Source organism: Lactuca serriola, chromosome 7 (assembly GCF_051521515.1).
Source record: "Lactuca serriola cultivar US96UC23 chromosome 7, Lser_US96UC23_V15, whole genome shotgun sequence".
Taxonomy (NCBI): Eukaryota; Viridiplantae; Streptophyta; class Magnoliopsida; order Asterales; family Asteraceae; genus Lactuca; species Lactuca serriola.
In genome coordinates this window covers 66,177,258-66,196,804 of record NC_136414.1, presented here as the reverse complement: position 1 = coordinate 66,196,804, position 19,547 = coordinate 66,177,258, and the positions used below count along the sequence as shown (strand labels likewise).

The 19,547-nt window shown below is 31.6% G+C and overlaps 2 protein-coding genes across 2 annotated transcripts; one reads left to right on the top strand and one right to left on the bottom strand.

Annotated features, from left to right (window-relative positions):
- The first annotated feature begins 6,224 nt into the window (after positions 1-6,224).
- LOC145063589 (calcium uptake protein, mitochondrial-like) lies at positions 6,225-9,013 on the top strand. The gene is made up of 7 exons (XM_079011185.1): positions 6,225-6,609; positions 7,263-7,330; positions 7,406-7,629; positions 7,721-7,804; positions 7,886-8,099; positions 8,186-8,482; positions 8,618-9,013. The coding sequence occupies exons 1-7, from the start codon at positions 6,243-6,245 to the stop codon at positions 8,843-8,845; spliced, it is 1,482 nt and encodes a 493-aa protein (XP_078867311.1). The 5' UTR covers positions 6,225-6,242; the 3' UTR covers positions 8,846-9,013.
- A 4,643-nt stretch (positions 9,014-13,656) lies between these two features.
- Positions 13,657-16,127, bottom strand: OS9 (ER lectin-like protein). Its single transcript, XM_079010949.1, has 8 exons — positions 15,947-16,127; positions 15,400-15,473; positions 14,924-15,127; positions 14,772-14,843; positions 14,582-14,697; positions 14,389-14,455; positions 14,182-14,288; positions 13,657-14,061 (listed from the first exon to the last, which is right to left on the bottom strand). The coding sequence occupies exons 1-8, from the start codon at positions 16,035-16,037 to the stop codon at positions 13,872-13,874; spliced, it is 921 nt and encodes a 306-aa protein (XP_078867075.1). The 5' UTR covers positions 16,038-16,127; the 3' UTR covers positions 13,657-13,871.
- Between the last annotated feature and the right edge of the window lie 3,420 nt (positions 16,128-19,547).

The window sequence follows — 19,547 nt, the reverse complement described above, 5'->3', positions numbered from 1 at the left end:
GTTTCCATATTGGATGGACCATATCGACATTATTATGAATAGATAAGATTCTATTAAGAATGAGTTGTCATATGGAAAATATGGAAATGTGTCCATATTGGGAATTGAATATTGAAAATCTATGTCTAGATTAGAAACTTTTATGCAAGGGATGTTCAAAGGAATGTACTTTGAGTGAGAGACATCATATCTAAGGAATTGTATTGTAACAATCTCCAATAGAGGACTTTGTAATTTCATTGGCAATAGTCTTTGTGACTTTGGTTCAGTGATGTTACAAATGGATCGTTGCATAAAATGTTAGAATCTAGCATATTCTATAAGTGGCAAGAATTTGATATTCTTACACTTATGAAAAGGATTAGGAGTTGTGAAATGAGTATGATTGGAAATGTGTTCATTGGATCTATTTCACAAAGTAAGAACCATAGGTAAACATTGTGTGCATGCTAAGAGCATGGGACAAGTGTAATAATTCAAGTAAGAAGTTGATTACCCGAAACGACAAATAATGAGTAATCGATATGGTGATAAATAAAAGGTGTTTTATTTATGCTCAAAGGGTTGAGGCCATATGGGATTAGTATTATTCTTGTGTTTCACTTTGCATGTTTTGACTTCCTGAATAATTTAATTGGTTAAGAACAGTCAAATTATTCGAACGGGCCACAGTCGTTCATATGTTGGAAGTAGGTATGAATGAAGACTGTCGTGAATTTGTGTGTGGATTGTCTAAAAGAGTATTAGAAATAAGCAAATGTTTGCTGCAACGTTCATGAGTGCTTATGAATATGAATTTAAGCATTGGATCAAACCCATGCTCACTTGGATCACTCCATGAATTGTATCACGAGTGATTAGTGAGACGATAACATCTTATATTCTTGAAACCGAGATGTGTGAGTTGTATCTTGCAAATCGGTTACACATTGATAATATGTAAACGCACTAGTAACTTGGTGTTATAAAACATATTATTGTGTGTAATTCGGTGGGTGAGTGCAAGCAAGCATTGTATCAAAGTTTATCCGTTCCTTTTATCCAAAGTAGGATAAAAGCGATATCTTTGTTTCCCTCGATGATTTAGTGATGACAAACGTAAATGCTCGGCCGGGCTAGGGCTAATTTGATTTGTTCAATTAGTCAGTCGTCATAAATCAGAAGTCAAGAAATAGTACAGAGAGAATGATTAGAAATCATGTCTCATACGATATCTAGAATGGAGGAATATATGATCCCTTATCTAAGGACACGCATATCTGATAAGATCAGAGTTGACAGCGGCTTTGGAAAGCTACGATTGCAGATCAGGATCTGAAGTCATACGCATAATAGTTATTAGACTTATCCAAGTGGGAGACTGTTGGATTAGTGTCTAAGTCCATAACTATTTTGGTATGTACTTGACCCGATGGTGCATGGTCCTTTTGGGTTGCCTTCACCAAAGCAACTTGATAGGATGAATTATGGAGAGAAAGGATTAAATATGATTTATTAATATATTATGGGAATAATATATTAAAGGATAAATCATATTGTTTAATTAATATTAGTCAATAATTAATTGGTAATTAGTTTTGTGACTAAAAGAGATTAATTAAACTTAAGGGACTGGAATTGTAATTATAAGATAATTGCAATTGGGCCATGGATTGCCTTATATTAAGGAGTGGACGAATTCTAAGGGAAACCCATGGGGAAATCGTACAAGGCCTTAAGGAAAGGGGTCCATGGGTTGCTTAGGGCTTAAGCATCCAAATTAGGTTTTCCTTGTTAGATAACCCTAATAGCCTAACTATATATACATCCCTTATGACCCAAAAAACGTGGCTAAGCATCCTTCTAGGGTTTCACACGTTTTAGGGCAGCCTCCATCCTCTCTCCTTCTCATCCTCTTGCTCTTGGTGTTTGTGAACCACTAGAGGAGTGACATTTGTGACTCTAAGCTTTCTAAAGTCAATACAAGGAGGAATTGGATTGTTATTGCTACATAAAAATCAAGGTAATTTCTTAAAAACCCATTCTTATGTTAATATGATTACTTTTATGCTAGAATTAGGGTTTATAGTCTTGGATAACTTTCATGTACAATAGAGAAACCTAGATCCAAGCATTAGGGTTTGTATAAGCACATAGGATGTTCTTATGACCAAAACCCATCACCTTTAACTTTCTCTATTGGAGAAGTTTCAGACTCCGGTTTTTTGGGGAGAGGTTGGATAGCGGGTCATGGGGAGCACGGAGTTGGACCTGGTGCATAAGAAAACAGAGATTTTTCAACAGGTCAGGTAGAGATTGTTAATGGCTAAGAGCCGACAAAAGAGTAATGCGGACTAACATCATTCAGAGTTGGAGTTTCAGGTTGGGGATATGGTAATTCTAAAAGCATCCTCTAGAAGGGTGTTATTCATTTCAGGAAGCGGGGTAAGTTGGGACCCATATTTACCGGTCAATTCCGAGTCATGGATAAGGTAGGCAAGGTAGCCTACCGATTGGAGTTACCAGAGGAGCTCAGTCAGATTCATAGCACTTTCCATGTTTCCGAATTTGCAGATGTGTGTGATCAACGAGACAACTATAGTTCCATTGGATAATATTCAGTTCGATGAACCCCTGAATTATGTTGAGCGACCGGTGATGATTCTTGATACGAAAATGAAGGCATTGCATAACTAGGCGGTGGCCTTGGTTATGATGCAATGGCAACATCAAAAGGGTTCCGAATGGACTTGGGAGCCCGAGGAGGAGATGTACACCTACTATCCGGATTTGTATGATGTCGTGGATTTTGAGGACGAAATCTGATTCAGGTGGGGGAGAATTATAACATTTGTTTTCTGGGCATGCTTCTCCTAAGTTTAATTTAATAAAAAGTCTAACTAATTGAGGATTTTGGCTTGGCCACGACTTGGTGATTTAGGGAACATGACATGGCATCTTCATTTAAGGAACTCGTATTCGCAGAGCACCACGACGTGGCAAGGCCTTGGCCACGACGTGGTGGATTCTTTGGTGCAAACCCTAGATCTCCGGGTTTATGCCCTATTTAAAGGCACTGACTCCTAGGGTTGCATCATTTGGTAGCCTGCACCTTCTGAGATCTCATCCCATCCAAATTTTAGCCTCCATATGTGTGTGTTGAGTGTGTGAAGCCACTTTTGTGAAGGTTGAAGGAAGAAGTCCAACCTGGTGCTTGTATGCTTAGTTCCATCTCAGATCTTGCATCTTCATCACGGTTCTGGTATTTAGGAGATATAAAGTATTCACCTTGTTCATTATCTCTCTAGATCTTGTCCTAGGTCATTTTATAAGCTTTTGGTCCAAATCTTCTTATACTTGAAGTTTGAGTGAACTCCAGAACCTTCGAGTTCCATATTTGGTTTATGGACCATGGTGGTGGTTAGAAAAGGGAGTTGTATGACTTAGTGTGGTGTCCATGCATTTGGTGCAAACATGAACAACTTAGGTTTAAAGATCTTGGCTTATTGGGATGTCCTAATGTATAAATTTTCCACTTTATCCATTAAGACCTTGAGAATGTTCAGATTTGAGCTTTAGAGCTCTAGTGATAAAGTTTTCACTTTATCCTACGACATGGCGATCTGCTTGCCAAGACATGGTGGTTGGTTTCACCACAATTATTTTGTCGTGAAGTTGCCACGACGTGGCCTATGGATAGCCACGACATGGAGGTCGGATGGGGTTGACTTTGATTGTTGACTTTTTTGATCAAACTAAATTTTGGTCAACTTGAGTGTTTTACGGTGTAGACTAAGAGGGTACTTCTATATTTATGATTAGGTGACTCATAGTACCACTATTCACTGTCAGAGAGCTGTTGTGTTTTCTGCTATTTGTGAGGTGACTCTTATCACTATATTACCAAGGTGATAATGGTGTGCATGCTAGATTAGCCGAGTCTTAGTTGTTCATTATTGTTGTGTGTATTATTATGTTGTTGATAAATCCAGTATTGCTGATAGTCTGTATGGTTGTTAATACACCATAGGGCAGTTGTGAGCCCATAAGACTGTTGATAGTCCCATGGTTGCTGATAACCTATTATTATTTATTATGATGTGTTGTATGTGATATTTTGGGGAACTCACTAATCTTCATGCTTACAATTGTAGATTTAAATGTGTTCCGGGTACTTCATATGATCGTGGGAAGGCAAAGGCTTGACTATACACACCCATCGACAACTTTGTGATTTTGCATTATTATGATACTCTGATTTACCAGATGATTGTACTTGACATTATCAGTTTTCTAGACTTTGGGTTTTATTGAAAAGGATGTTTTACTTAAACTAAAAATGATTTTTTTGTGGTAAAAATGGGACATTACAAAATTCAAGATAGCCTTGATCTGTTCTAGGCTAGCTTCAATTCCCCTATTTGTTACCATGTAGCCCAAGAATTTCCACACATTGAAAACAAAATGGCATTTGGAAGAGTTGGGATTTATGTTCAATTGATCTAGGATGTTGAATGCTTCTTCAAGATCTTGGAGATGATTTTTGGCTTTCTTGGATTTTACTACTATGTCATCTATATAGACTTCCATCGTTTTTCCAAGTTGATGTTTGAACATCTCGTTCACTCATCTTTGGTATGTTGCACCTGCATTTTTTTTTAACAAAAATGCATTGCTATATAACAATATATACATGTTGGGGTTATAAAGGTTGTATCTTCCTGGTATGAAAGCTCCATTTGGATTTGTTGACATCCGGTTGAAGCATCCATGAAGGTAAAGATTTCATGGCTTGTAGTTGCATCTACTAAAGAATCTATATGTGGAAGGGGAAATGAATCTTTAGGACATGCTTTATTAAGATACGTAAAATCTACGCATACTCTCCACTTCCATTCTTCTTTTCGACTACGACCACATTGGTCGGCCATCTTGGAAATTTTACTTCTTTGATCATCTGGGCCTTGAGTAATATTTCAACCTCTTTTTGGATGATCAAGTTCCTCTTAGGTGCAAATTTTCTTCTTTTTTGATGAATTGGGCTGAAACTTGAATCAATATTAAGCTTATGGGTTATTACATCCTTAAATATGCCTGTCATATCTTCATGTTTCCAAGCGAAGGTTGATTTTCTGTCTTTTAGGAACTAGGTAAAATCTTGCTCAAGATCTTAGTAAGGATCTACACCCGCTAGCACTTCGATGTCAAGATCCTCATGATTTAGCCATACTTCTTTGACTTCAATTTCCTTGGCTTCTAGAAAATCTCGTTCTTTTTTAAGAGCAGACAATGGAGAAAATTGATGGAACCCACCTGAAGAAGATGGTGAATTGGGTGAACCACCAGGATTTTTTGAATTGTTGCCACCTTTAACATCTTTGTTGTTGGACGAATCATCAAAATCTGCTATAAAAATCAGTAAAAACATTGAACTTTAAAGCCAACTTGGATAAAAACATGTCTGACATTAAATTATCATTCTTTCAAGCTTAGATTTTCATGATCTTTGGTGAATCTAAATTTGAATTTAAACAAAATTGGGGCGGGAGCTAAAACCGTAGGTATACATTCGAATAAATCATTGACTCCTCCAATCCAATGATTCGCACAAGTTAAGAGCATAACAATAAGTAATTAATTAATCTTCTGTGCAATCTCAACAACTAAACTTGTATGCCGACACAAAATTACAAATATAAAATTTTTAGCTTTGATTCCAACCCTGTGCAAATAGCAAGAGAGTTACAACTGCCAATGAAGGAAATCCGAGAAAAAGCGCAAGAACGCGACAACAACCACTAAACCACTGATCGTTGATTTAATTTTGGAGATGATTAAAAGCCGTGTTTTAGGGTTTATATGCATTTGAATCGAGCCCGTCAATTCAATTTTAGAGATGATTGGTTGCTGATGAAAAAAAACATTCATTTGTTAGAGTAAAGATGAAAATGGAGATAGAGATTATAATTCTTTTATTTATCGAAATATTTAACCAAAGAAGGAAGGACGATCATGTTCATTTATATTCTCAAAAAAATGGCAAACAAATCAACAAGGCCCAAAAGAAAACATTTACACATAAACCAGCCCATTATCCAAAAACAGAATTAACTACCACCTTGACCAAATTGTAACTAGCGAACCACCTTTTTTCGCGCTCGAACTTTTTTGACCAATCAGTAATCACATAAATTCCCCCATATAAATACCATAAATTCATTCATTCTCTACCAATCCAAAAAATCAACAAACTCACGTTTAATATGCATTATTTTTCTACCTTCTTCAAGAAAAAACCAACCTTTTACACCATTCATCGATCTCTCGCCTCTCAATACCATGAACCCCACCACAACATTCGTTTGATCACTACAAATTCTAACAACCAATCATCATCCATATCATCATATTCATCTTCACCTTCGAAATTGAATGTTGGATGGAGGTGCAACTATGATCGTTATAAAAGCGTTGAACCATTGACATCTAGTATTGTTGTAGTTGGATTGAGCCTCGGGCTTTGTTACTTAACTTCTGTGTCTCAACCGAATTCACAATTTGTGTATGCGGATTCATCGCATCAAGATCAGTCTGCAAAATTTGATGACAAACCCATGTATATTTTTGGAGGTATGAATATACTAAACTCCCTTTTCGTGGTTTAAATTTTATCTATCTTTTTATTCATAATTATGTTGAAAATATTGTATCGTTTATATGTGTTAATGTGTTTCTATCGATCATACTTTTTCCTTTTAAAAGAAAATTACAAAAAGATTATATATATATATATATATATATATATATATATATATATATATATATATATATATATATATACTGTTTTAGGATTTAATACAAAAATAATAATATATTTTTATTGATTTGTTTATTATAACATAATATTTTCAATTTATTTCGTTACATTATTCCATTTAGAGAAATCTATATAATTATAATGTTGCTATGTATATGTAAAGTAATTTTTATTAACATACTATAAGGATTAAATATTTTAAAATATAATACTTTAAATAGAAGTAATAACTAGAATGTTACAATAAAGTAAATAAAAAATATAAATATAATACATATTATAAAGATATATTATGGGTCACTCATGTTAAGCCTTTTCTTCTCTCTTTAGAGACAAAAACATTTTTTGCATGGAAATGTTTCCTGCAAAAAAGGAGTTTTTTCTCGCATGTTTTCATCTAAAAAAACACAAAAGTTGTGAAACTTGAAAACCATTTCAAGTTCTAATCGGAGTAAACAATTCGCAGATGCTTATCGCCGGAAAGTTTTCTTCAAGTACGAAAAACGAATAAGAACACAAAGTCCACCGGAAAAGGTATATACAATTAACCGAATTTCAATTACACACATCTATAATTTCATCAGTTCAATTCAAAAATCAAAACCCTAGGTGTTCGAGTACTTCGCATCTCACCAATCGCCTAATGGCGAATCATTTATGACGCCGGCGGACTTAATGAGGGCGGTGGTGCCGGTGTTCACCCCTTCTGAAGCTTCCCGTGTTCGCGAGGGAAGCTTGAAAGGCGAGCAAGCACCTAGTGAGTTACAATGTTCTCCTTCAAAGTTCTTCATGCTTTTCGATACGAATAACGATGGACTTATCTCATTCGCAGAGTAAGTTTTGTGAATTCAATCCTTCAAATCGGAATTTTGTTAATCGTATTAGGTTTTCAGATGCTAAATTCGATCGGAATTGTCATAACAGGTATATATTTTTCGTTACGCTTCTAAGCATCCCTGAATCGAGCTTCTCCATAGCTTTTAAGATGTTCGATCTCGATAACAACGGGTAAGTTTCCATCAAATTCGTTCTAGGGTTTCTGTAATTCTACTCAATAACTAATCCAATCGTATTTGAAACTATGAATAGGGAGATCGACAAGGAGGAATTCAAAAAAGTAATGGCATTGATGCGATCTCAACACCGACAAGGGTCACGCCACCGCGACGGATTGCGTACCGGACTAAAAGTTTCAACGCCGGTGGAGAACGGCGGCCTTCTCGAGTATTTCTTCGGGAAAAACGGGAAATCGTGCCTCGCTCACGGGAAATTCGTTCAGTTTTTGAAAGATTTGCACAACGAGGTTCGTTATATGATTATATCGATCATCTTTCTCGTTATCTGAAACGCGATAAGGATTTTGATTGTTGAATTCTTTGTGTTGGATAGATTTTGTCGCTTGAATTTGCTCATTACGACTATAAATCAAGAGGGACGATATCTGCTAAGGATTTTGCGTTGTCAATGGTGGCATCTGCTGATATGAACCACATCAACAAGTTTCTCGATCGAGTTGACCAGTTGAACGAAGAGCCAAATCTCAAGAACATACGAATTACATTTGAAGATTTCAAGAAGTTTGCAGAATTGCGAAAACAATTGAGACCTTTGTCTCTTGCCATTTTTAGTTATGGAAAAGTGAACGGGCTTCTTACAAAGAAGGATTTCCAAAGAGCAACCGAACAGGTGAAACATACATGTTTCATATAATAGAGTAATTTACAAATTTGGTCCCTCATTTACTAAAAATCGCAAGTTTAGTCCTTATAGTTAGATGTTTAATTTTAAAATAATAACAAGAGTTATTTGCATGGTATTTAGGTTTGTGGGATTACTTTGAGCAATAATGTGATTGATATGATATATTACATATTTGATTTGAACCGAGATGGGAACTTAAGCTCAGATGAATTTTTGCGAGTCCTGCAAAGGAGAGAGGACAACTTGCAACCGAAGGAGGCAGGGTTTATAGGTTTAATCTCATGTTGGTTGCAATGTAGCTCGAATTGTTCTACAACAAATTTATTTTCTAGTTTTCTTTCTAATTAAAAATGTAGAGTGAATCACAATTTAAGTGTATGTACATAAATTGTGATGTGTATAAGTTTTGTAAGCATGTTACATGATAAAATGTATTATTTGTTATTGTTAGTGTTAGTGATAGGTTATTTTAGTGAGAATTTGTTTAGAATAAAGTTAGTGTATGAAGTTTTTGGACTTTTTTGTTTTTTTATGATGAGTAAGTAATAGAAATTTTACTTCATTAGAATACTAAATTATTGTTGTATCCATGTCGAGAGAAGTGTGAGATTTGAATGAAATCTTGTATTATTCAATAAGGCGGTGTTTTTTTGTGAATAAGATCTTGTTTATCTCGGTAACATTTAAGAATATATATTTAATATTAAACAACAATAACAACAAATATGAGGAGTCCCATTGAAATGGGATAGGAAAGAGTTAGATATTGTCCTTAGAATGAATGTGTCACATAGATGATCTCCAACATGTGTACGTAAAAATGACAAATAAGGTGTAAATAAATCAAAGTGAGAAGCACTAAGATATAAAAGTGAAGAAAAACAAGCATATCAAGAACCTGCAATAAGACAAACAAGATAGCGTAAGTCGATGTGATAAATGAAAAAAAAAACAAAAACAAAAACAAAAAAACATACATATTAATAAGAAGCAAGTATGACAATAAGGTTTGCAGACAATACATACAAGAGGTGGGGCTATCCATCTACCATAATGTTTAGCTATCACATCCTCTTATCTAAATTGATGTCTTCAGAAAGAGCAATCTCATCCATATCTAACATCATAGTATTCTTCTACTTCCTTCTAGGATGTTCTTTCATTCTATTACCATCAATCATCATTGATCATTGAGTCTATATTCATTATCGTCACTAAGGTAGCAAGCATCATTTCCTTAATTTTGTGATACACAACACTTCCAACGAGATTCAATAGCCACATTCCGAATCTTATCCATATTTAAACTAGACGGATTCTTAAATCAAATAAGAAAAATATCAACAAATTTTCAATAAAATATTGTAGTTATAATGGAATATGGAACAAGTTGAATAAGGCAAGGATATATATTATTTTATCTCTAATTAATAACGGGTTGATTATATGAGTGTATCAAAAATAGCTTAAAATGTATTCTAGACATATAATATTTTAAAGACAAAATTTCACAATTGGTCCCTGTGGTTTACAAAATATTACATTTTGAAGACTTCCTAGTAAAAAGTCATGTGACTGGTCCCTGTGGTTTGTATAATTACATGAAAGGTCCTCCTGCCGTTAAATCTAACTTTTTCAGCTGTTAGATTTTAATGAAAAATACTATTTTGCCCTTGTACCAATATTGAAATACACTACAAACCTCAAGGACAATTTCTGTAATTTTATAAATTTGAAATTTGGTATACATATAAATTATAAATATAAATTCCATATATATATATATATATATATATATATATATATATATATATATATATATATATATATATATATATATATATATTCAACAACTTGATAATTTTTTTTATCTTTTTGACATTTTGTTTTCTATTTTTATTCTATAATTTTAGTTATTTATGGTTTTTTAATGTTTTTATTTATTTTGATTCAAGTAAATAAACTTAAATTCGATAAACCATATCGAAACCTTTTTTTTCTTAATTATGAGATGAAACGTTAAAGTTTTTTTTTATTTTATGTTGTTACAGTTTATTTTATTTATTTATTTATTTATTACTTTGATGCTCAATAATTAATATCATTAGCAACTTTATGTTTGTATTTATCATTATCATTATTTCACCTTTTGTTGTTTTTTATATATTTAGTTATTTATTACTCTTCTATTGTTTATATTTCTTTTCATTCAAGTAATGAAAAATAAAAAAATAAAAAAACAAAAACTCAAACACCAAAGTTATAAAATACTCTAATATATTAGTACATTTTACACTTTTTAAATTTTTTGGTTTTTTTCACATTTTTTATATTAATTTTGGTTATTTATGGTTTTCGTAACTTTTTTATTTTGATTTGTGTAAATAAAAAAGTTATGTTTATTTTCTTTATTTATATTTGTAAATATAACTATTGTATTTACGCGGATCAAAATAAAAAAGTTACAAAAACCATAAATAACCAAAATTATAAAATAAAAGAAAAAACAAAAAAACTCAAACACCAAAATTGTAATATACTCTAATATATTCATATATTTTACACTTTTTGGAAAATGTCAAAAAAAAGTTATCGAGTTGATGAAAAATAAAACGAAACAATAAAAAAAATAAAAATAGAAAATAATTAAAAATTAATATGAAAAAAATAAAAAAAATAATAATACTAAGAAATTAAAAAAAAAAAAAAAAGAATACGAAAAAACCAAAAAAAGATGAAATTGTAAAATGTATTAATATATTAGAGTATATTAGTAATTGGTGTTAAGTTTTGTTTTTTTGTTTTTCTATTTTTCATTACTTGAATCAAAATAAATAAAAACAATAAAAGTATAATAAATAATTAAAATTATAACAAAAATAGAAAACAAAATGTCAAATAATGATAATGATAAATGCAAACATAAAATTGCTAACGATATTAATTATGGAGCATCCAAAAAAACATGAACAGTAACGATATAAAAAAGCCCAACTAACTTACACTTCTCATTTATGGTCAAGAAAAAAACCCAATAAACTCATTGTCTGGTCAAGAAAAAACCCAACAAACTTAACCTTTTATCTAAAAAAACCCAACTAAATTACACTTCTCATTTATGGTCAACCGGCTAATGAAAGTCAACGAATGACATGGCTTATGACGTGTAATTAAATATCGAAAAATGGCTTGTAAGACCAACGAAGTTTCAAAACCGTTCACAAAACCCCAATCATGTTTTGTTTGTTGAAAAAAAAAACCCAATAAACTTATGGTTTTGTTCCATTCTCATTAGTGACAACCAGATTTATTACGTATACAACTAGTTGACAAATGACATGACATTATATTTAATGACATTGAATAAACAGATTATAATTGCCCTTTATATATCGATTTAGGGCTTAGAGAAGAGAAAAACGAATGATGTCTGTGTTCGATCTCTTGTAATAGCTACTTCTTCTTCCTCTCAATCGTTGATGTCCAACTTGAGATCTACAAAGAAGATATTTGATGATGCAAACTCTTGCAGATGTAGACGCCCTTCTCAGATTTGGACATCTAGAATGGAGGATCACCCAGAGATAATGTTTAAGGCTTGTTCGAATAGATGGGTAAGTGTAATTGAAAGCTTTATCATGTTCATTTTAATAAGTTTTTTTTAAAGAAACCAAACAAATAGATAGAACATGGAAATGATAAAGCTTTCAATTACACTTACTCATCTGTTCGAACAAGCCCTAAACTTTTTTCTCTGGATGATCCTCCGTTCTAGATGTCCAAATCCAAGAAGAGTGTACACATCCACAAGGGTTTTCATCATCAAATATCTTCTTTGTAGATCTTGAGTTGGACATCAACGATTGAGAGGAAGAATAAGAAGTAGCTATTACCAGATATCGAACACAGACGTTGTTTGTGTTTCTCTTCTCCAAGCCCTAAATTGATATATAAAGGGCAAATCTAATATGTTTATTCCATGTCATTAAATATAATGTCATGTCATTTGCCAACTAATTGTATTCGTCATGAATCTGGTTACCTCTAATGAGAATTGAACAAAAATTCGTAAGTTCATTGGGTTTTTTTCAACAAACAAAACATGATTGGGGTTTTTCGAACGGTTTTGAAACTTCGTTAGTCTTATAAGTAGGGGTGTTCGTTTGGATGCATCGGTTCGATCTCATCCAATTAAGTAAATCTAAATTGATTTCGGTTTTCAAAAAATGGATCCAAATAGTCCAAACTAAATTCAAATCCAATCTGATCCGATCCAATTACAATTCGGTCGTACCAGTTTTTATAATTCGATTTTCAAAAAATCATAACATTTTAAAAGGACATAGACTTATAATATGATCTAATTTTACAGAAGAAGCAAAAACAAATTATTTACTTGTGATTTAAAATTTATAAACAACCACTAAGAAGACATATTATAGTTTATTATTTAATAGATAAAAAGCTTTTGAGAGAAAGTACATATTAATGTCTTTTATTAGGTAAAACTTTTTGAACTTATTTAAAAAAATTATAAAATTAATAAATAATTATAGATATATTGAAAATAAATACATAACAAATTGTTATTCGGTTTTTACGGACTATTCGGTTCTTATTTTATAAACAAAAACCAATCCGAAATCCAAAATAATAATTCGGTTTTGTTGAAAACCAATCCAAAAATCTGAATATTTGAACCAAATAGTCCAATCCAAATTATATAATTGGACAATTCGGTTTTGTCCAAATAGTGAACAACTTACTTACAAGTCATTTTTCAATATTTAATTACACATCATAAGCCATGTCATTAATTGACTTTCATTAGCCGGTTTACCCTAAATGGGAAGTGAACGAAAGTATAAATTAGTTAGGTTTTTTTAAACAAAAGGTTAGTTCGTTGGATTTTTTTGAACAGACAAAACATAATTGGGTTTTTTAAACGGTTTGAAAACTTCGATGAGCTTTTAAGTCATTTTCCCAAAAATTAACTAAGTTTCCTTTTTTTTTCAAAGCATAAAATGTGGCCTTGTTAAGTTTATTTTTAAGTTAAAAGTCTTACTTATATTTGGTTAAATAGACTTTAGACTTTAGATTAACAAAGTTTTGATATTTTTTTAACATTTCTTGCAAACATAAAACACACATCATAAAACTTGAAGGAAAAAAAGGACCTAATTAAACCCTCCAAATTGCATGTTTTTTGGCACAATTTCAATAATATCACTAAGTTTTGTCTCGCATCCACTTCCACAAGTTTACTATATCATCCGACTCAAAATGCCGATAAATGTATAAAAACTATTTTGGCACAAATCAACATATCTCTCTATTGGTTAATTCGAACCATATCTGAAACATGCATACATCTTTATGTCGGGTGTTCTTCTGAATCAGTGTTTGATGATGATGATGATGATGATGATGAAGGTTCCTTATCAATTACCATAAGGATCTTCTGTTCATGTGTAATGTCATCTTCAATTTTTGGTTGTTTGTAATCTTTCGGGAGTGGGTTACAGTTGATTGTATACCAAACAGGTCTTTCTTCTTGGAATAATCTGAAAAGACAAAAATACCCATCATGATGGTGGGTTAAAATTGATGAATATTGTGAAAAACTATTTGTTGGAATGTAAGGGTAAAATGGTCATTTAGTCTGATTGAGACACTTCACTTACGGGTGTTTGCAAAGCATTGGGGAATGGATTGTTAGTGCATATTTGCATGTTGACAATTCAGTGATAGAACTAATCATAGCTCGAGGTTCTGAACACACAAATCTCACCTACAAAACACAAACAAAAAATTAAATAAAATCCAAATAATATATAATTCAAAAAATTAATTAATTTGAAATTGAGAAAATAGTTTCAAATTCATCAAACCTCAGTTGCTCGAGGCTCGTTTGTAAGATCACAAGTTGTTCCATTTGTATATTGATGAGCATGATACCTAACATTAATCATATAAAACAAAAACAAAACATAAATATTCAATTAATATGGATTATTTGGTAATATTTAATATAATAATCATCTATAAAAAAAATTAATAAATATTTCATATTTGTAATTGTACCTTTGTGATGCATCTTTGGAGCGAGGATCTTTCAGAGTTGAAATGTCGGATAAATTACGGTTGTATGCAGCTGTAGCTTCAGCATCGTATTCACCCAAAATAAATTCTTGAACAACCTGAACGAGGGGTATTTTGGTAAATTTACCGGAATTTAAAAAAAGAAAAAAGAATTATAAATCTTGATAACAACCCGTTCTTCCTCCAGGTGAATTTGACGAAGCTTCTTTTGATAACAAAATTCATAAGACCACCATCCTTCTTGCTGCAAGAAATAATTATTGAATTTGATACAATGGTGAAGGGCAAAATCGTAATTTGTTTTAGAGAGGTAAAAGTTCTGACCCTGAGAAAGCATCGGTCCTTAAGTGCTTCAAGGAGTTCATCTGGTGTCTTCAATTTGAAACGTTTTTCAGTTTCCAAAATTAAACTTGTGGAGTTTTGTTGAATTGTTTGTTTTTCACTTTTGGATTTTTCCACTTTAGGTAAAAAACATACAAATTTTTCTCCATTTTTCTTTGGCATCACCACAGATTCTTGATCATCATCCTGCAAAAAAGCAATAAATCAAAAAATTTAATAATGAAACTAAGTTGTAGCTTTCTGTATGTTGCCCTTAACTTTTACTATCTTCTTGAGTTGCCATTTTCATAATCAAAAAGAATTGATGACAATGATTTGCATTAACAAGATTCTTTAATTTTCATTATTAAACGTTGAAAGTTTATGTCAAATGTTTTGGGATGAAAAGAATACAGTTTATCAATGCATCTTATGATAATGAGAAACTAGAATGTATGAATTTATATATGGTGACTTACAGGATGAAATGGTGAATCTTCTGAATGGAATTCAATATCATATTTTGGTTCTCTAGAGCTGCGACCTAAGCTACCTGAAACTCAACCATTTATAAACATTTAAACTTAAACTACTCTAAACAAGTAATCATAATGAAGATGAAACGAATTACAAAGAAATTTGGGGAAACGAAGCTTCCCCCATTAAGTAATCATAATCTTCTATGCTTTTCTACAAGTTATGTTTATGATTTATCTCAACCTCCTTGGATTTTTTTAAATAAATTCGTATTCACATTTCGACTTTATCTCTCTAATTTGCTTCATAGAACTAATCTACATCATCTGACATGTTAGAATCTTACGAAACCTCTCAATACCTTCTGAGCAGATTATATTAATTACATACTTGACGACTCAAATATTTTGAAATTGATAACAAAATAAACACCCGCAAGCGACTGAGCGTGGAATTGGAACTGCTTTTGAACAAAAAATTTTGTAGAATTACCCAAAATGGAATGTGTTCTTCATCCGTTTCACAGACACGGAGAAATTGGAAAATTACCTCCATGAGTTGGGAAGATCTGCTCGGCTAAGACATCGTAATTGAACAAACAGGCGAATAGAAGCAAAACCCACATCAAAATCGAGCCCATCTTTCACGTCGAACTGTGTGATTTAGTCACCAAGAAGAAGAGAAAGGAATTTTGGGGTTTGTATTTGGTGGGTGATTAATGAATCAACGAGGGAGCTGAGAGTCAAAAAGTAATTTTAAAGGGGTCAAATGAAAGTTTATGAAATAAATAAAACCAATCCAATTGAAAGGTGCCACGTCATCCACAGAGGGTGACGTGTTAGAAGCAAGTTTTCTAATGGGCTTGACTAAAAAGTTTAGGCTCAGTTGCAACTCGGGCTTTATATAGGGTTGTTGGTATTCATATAACTTTTGGTTATTTGTATATTTTTGATATTTGATAAAAACCTGAGAGTCCTAATAAATTAAAATTATTTTGTTGTATGTTTTTTTTTCTTCGTTTGGACACAATTTATTATCTAGAATTTTTGATTTTTTATTTTTTATTTGTTATTTGTCATTTTATTGTATTTTTTATTTTATTAAATTAAAAATCCACATTTAATATGTAAAGTAATATATATGTAATGTATTTATTAGAAATGATTTATATATGTAATGTATTCAATGTATTAAAGCCTCATTAATTTTAATAATTCAAAATTTTCTCATTTTTCTTATAAATTCAAACTTCTTAAATTGTTAAAATTTCATTTGTGATTTTTTTTTTAAATTAACTCATGTAATACATAGGTCTCACACATATTATTACAATAAATATTTAAGACTCTACAGTATGGGAATGTTTTTTCTGTTATTTTCGACGTGGAGTGTTTTTAATAGCATGGTAACGGCTGCAAAATTACCCCGACCGGTCGTTAAGATAAGAGATGTGATAACGACAATGGAGGGCAAAGCCTTGCTCTTCTCTCTACATTCCTTTGTTGTTCTTCTTCAATTGGCCTCATAATGGCGTTGTAAGCTTGGCATACAACCCCTAAAAAATGTGGTGGAAAGATGAGGATGGTTTATGCTTAAGTGGTCTTTCGGTTAACCATATAGAGTAGCATAAAGAGTGTGTTTAGTATAATATAGATATTAAAAATTTTAAAATTGAGATGTATGAATAGAATTACGTTATAAATAGCATGTACGTATTAATTACTTAAATACTTGTGCACCACTGATTTGAACGTTTTGATCAAATCAAAATGTGTATAATAAGACTGGTGGTTTACCACTACATGGAGTGGTGGAGGTGATATAACATTGAAGGGAGATGGGAACATCGATCCTTTTAGGTGAGGGGTAGTGCGGTGAACCTCCTGCGTAAGTAAAACACAACACATCCTATTTTTTTAATTGTTATTAAATCATATATATATATATATATATATATATATATATATATATATATATATATATATATACACACACTAGTCGTTTACCCGCGCAAAGCGGCGGAATGTGAATAGTTTGTTTCGACAATTAGTTTCTTTTCGGCGGACAATGATTAGTTTCAATTCATTAATTCGTTTTCTTTTCAACAAACAATATAATTTGTTAGTCATTTTTGTGTATGTTGGATAAGTGTTTTTATATGTTGGATCTACTGTTTCGAAGTTTAAATTCTAGGGTTTATTTAAGGTCTCCGGAGGGACGGGAAACTATCGACTGTCAACATTTCAAACTGAAATTGTTAAGTTCTTCAAAATGCAAGGTTATATTTGGTTAGTTAAAAAAAGTTTGAAAGTGTAAGGCTACATTTGGTTGGTTAAATAAACTAAATTCAAAATGCTATAACTGGTTGTATATTTAAAAAAACTCAATTTTGTTATAAAAAAAAATTTTAAATTTAAAAAAAAAAAAGAAAAAAAAGAAAACTCAAATAATACTCAAAAGACCTTTTTTCTGAACAAAACCCCGATTTTTTATGTCAAAAACAAATAACCCCATATTTTTTTAAAAAAATTCATACGTTTGTCGTAAATAATCCTAATATTGTTGGTAAAAAAACCTAATGTAGTAGGGCACTCATGCAATGCGGAACATGACGATTAGTTTTGTTTCGAAAAATAATTTATAGTCTACAATTAGTTTTTCCTTTTGTAGGCGGAAAATAGTTTAATTTTAGTGAATAGTTACCTTAATGTGATTAGTTTTATTTCATAAACATATTTAGGTAACACATGATGCATCAAAAGATGAATGAAAACTAATAAATGTTAAATTCATGTCACTTCAAATAATAGTGTAATTTAGAAGTAAGTTACATAGTGTATGTATGGCGGATCTAAAAGAAAAGGATTTTGAATTTAAAATGACTTTTGATGTATTTAATGGAGGCAGTTTCCAAAACCTTCCGTGTGGTCTCCTGTAATCAAGCTTCCCATGATCATCATATATATTTTAAACTTTTTATCCCCTACCTCCTCTCTCCTCCTCTCTCCTCACAGTTTCATGTTGCTCTATTGGAGGTGATAGATAAAGACATACAACAACATAAAAACTGGTTAATATGAGACATGAAACTATTTTCAATTTTAATAACATATTAATATCACACAAACATAAAAATAGAAATAGGTCAAAATGGCAGGAAAAAAAAACATTTTGACAAACATATATATAAACATTTTCGGCAACAATTTGAGCTCAGATTTTTACATTATCAACCTCGTATTCATATTTGAAATCATAAGCTACAAAAGTGAAATGTTTAATGAAACTTAAAGGTAAAATCAATGACATAATTTCAATAGCACCACCATAAGGTAATTTATAAGCATTATAACTAAGAAAATTACTTAATTAAGGGTGGTAACAATATGAAATAGAGAGAAATCCATAGTCCCATGCATAAACATAAACAGTTAGTATTTTAATAGAAATCATACATGTAAATGAAGGGATAAATGAGAATGCATTTCAAAACTGGAAGCCATCCAATTTCCGTAATCATATGCAAATTTGATACAAAGTTATTACAAAAACTATAGCTCCAAATTTAATACATATACATGTTAAGGAAAAAAAAACAATTACAATATATTTCATGCCATCATGGTTTGTGTAGTCCACAACACCCACAACATCTTCAAAACAAAAACATAGTTCCTCCTTTTAAGCCATTGATGATTTCTATTTGCAGGTTTATGGGGTACTACAAAGAAAATACATTATGAAACTAAAAAGTAAAATAAAATAAGGAAATTTTTGATAAATAGACAAAATGCGTACTTGTATCTTCATTAATAGTCCATGGACAATTTTGATCTCAAAAGAGCAAGGATGAAGGTTAGTTCATCATACAAAAATGATCAAAACTTAAAATTGTTCATTTATGTGAAAAATTATTAGAACATAAAAACAAAAATAAAAACACAAAATCGAAGGCTATGATATTAAATCATTTGAAATACATAGCAAATTCGAAAGATGGTAAACTCACTTTTTGTTGATGTTGTTGTTTTGTTTTTGTGATTTTATCTTTTCTTGATGAGTGTAGATAGGTAATATGATGATTGATGTATAGTAGATGTGCAAACTCTTGATGCTGAATGACAGAGGGTAGTTGTTTGATGTTGTGAAA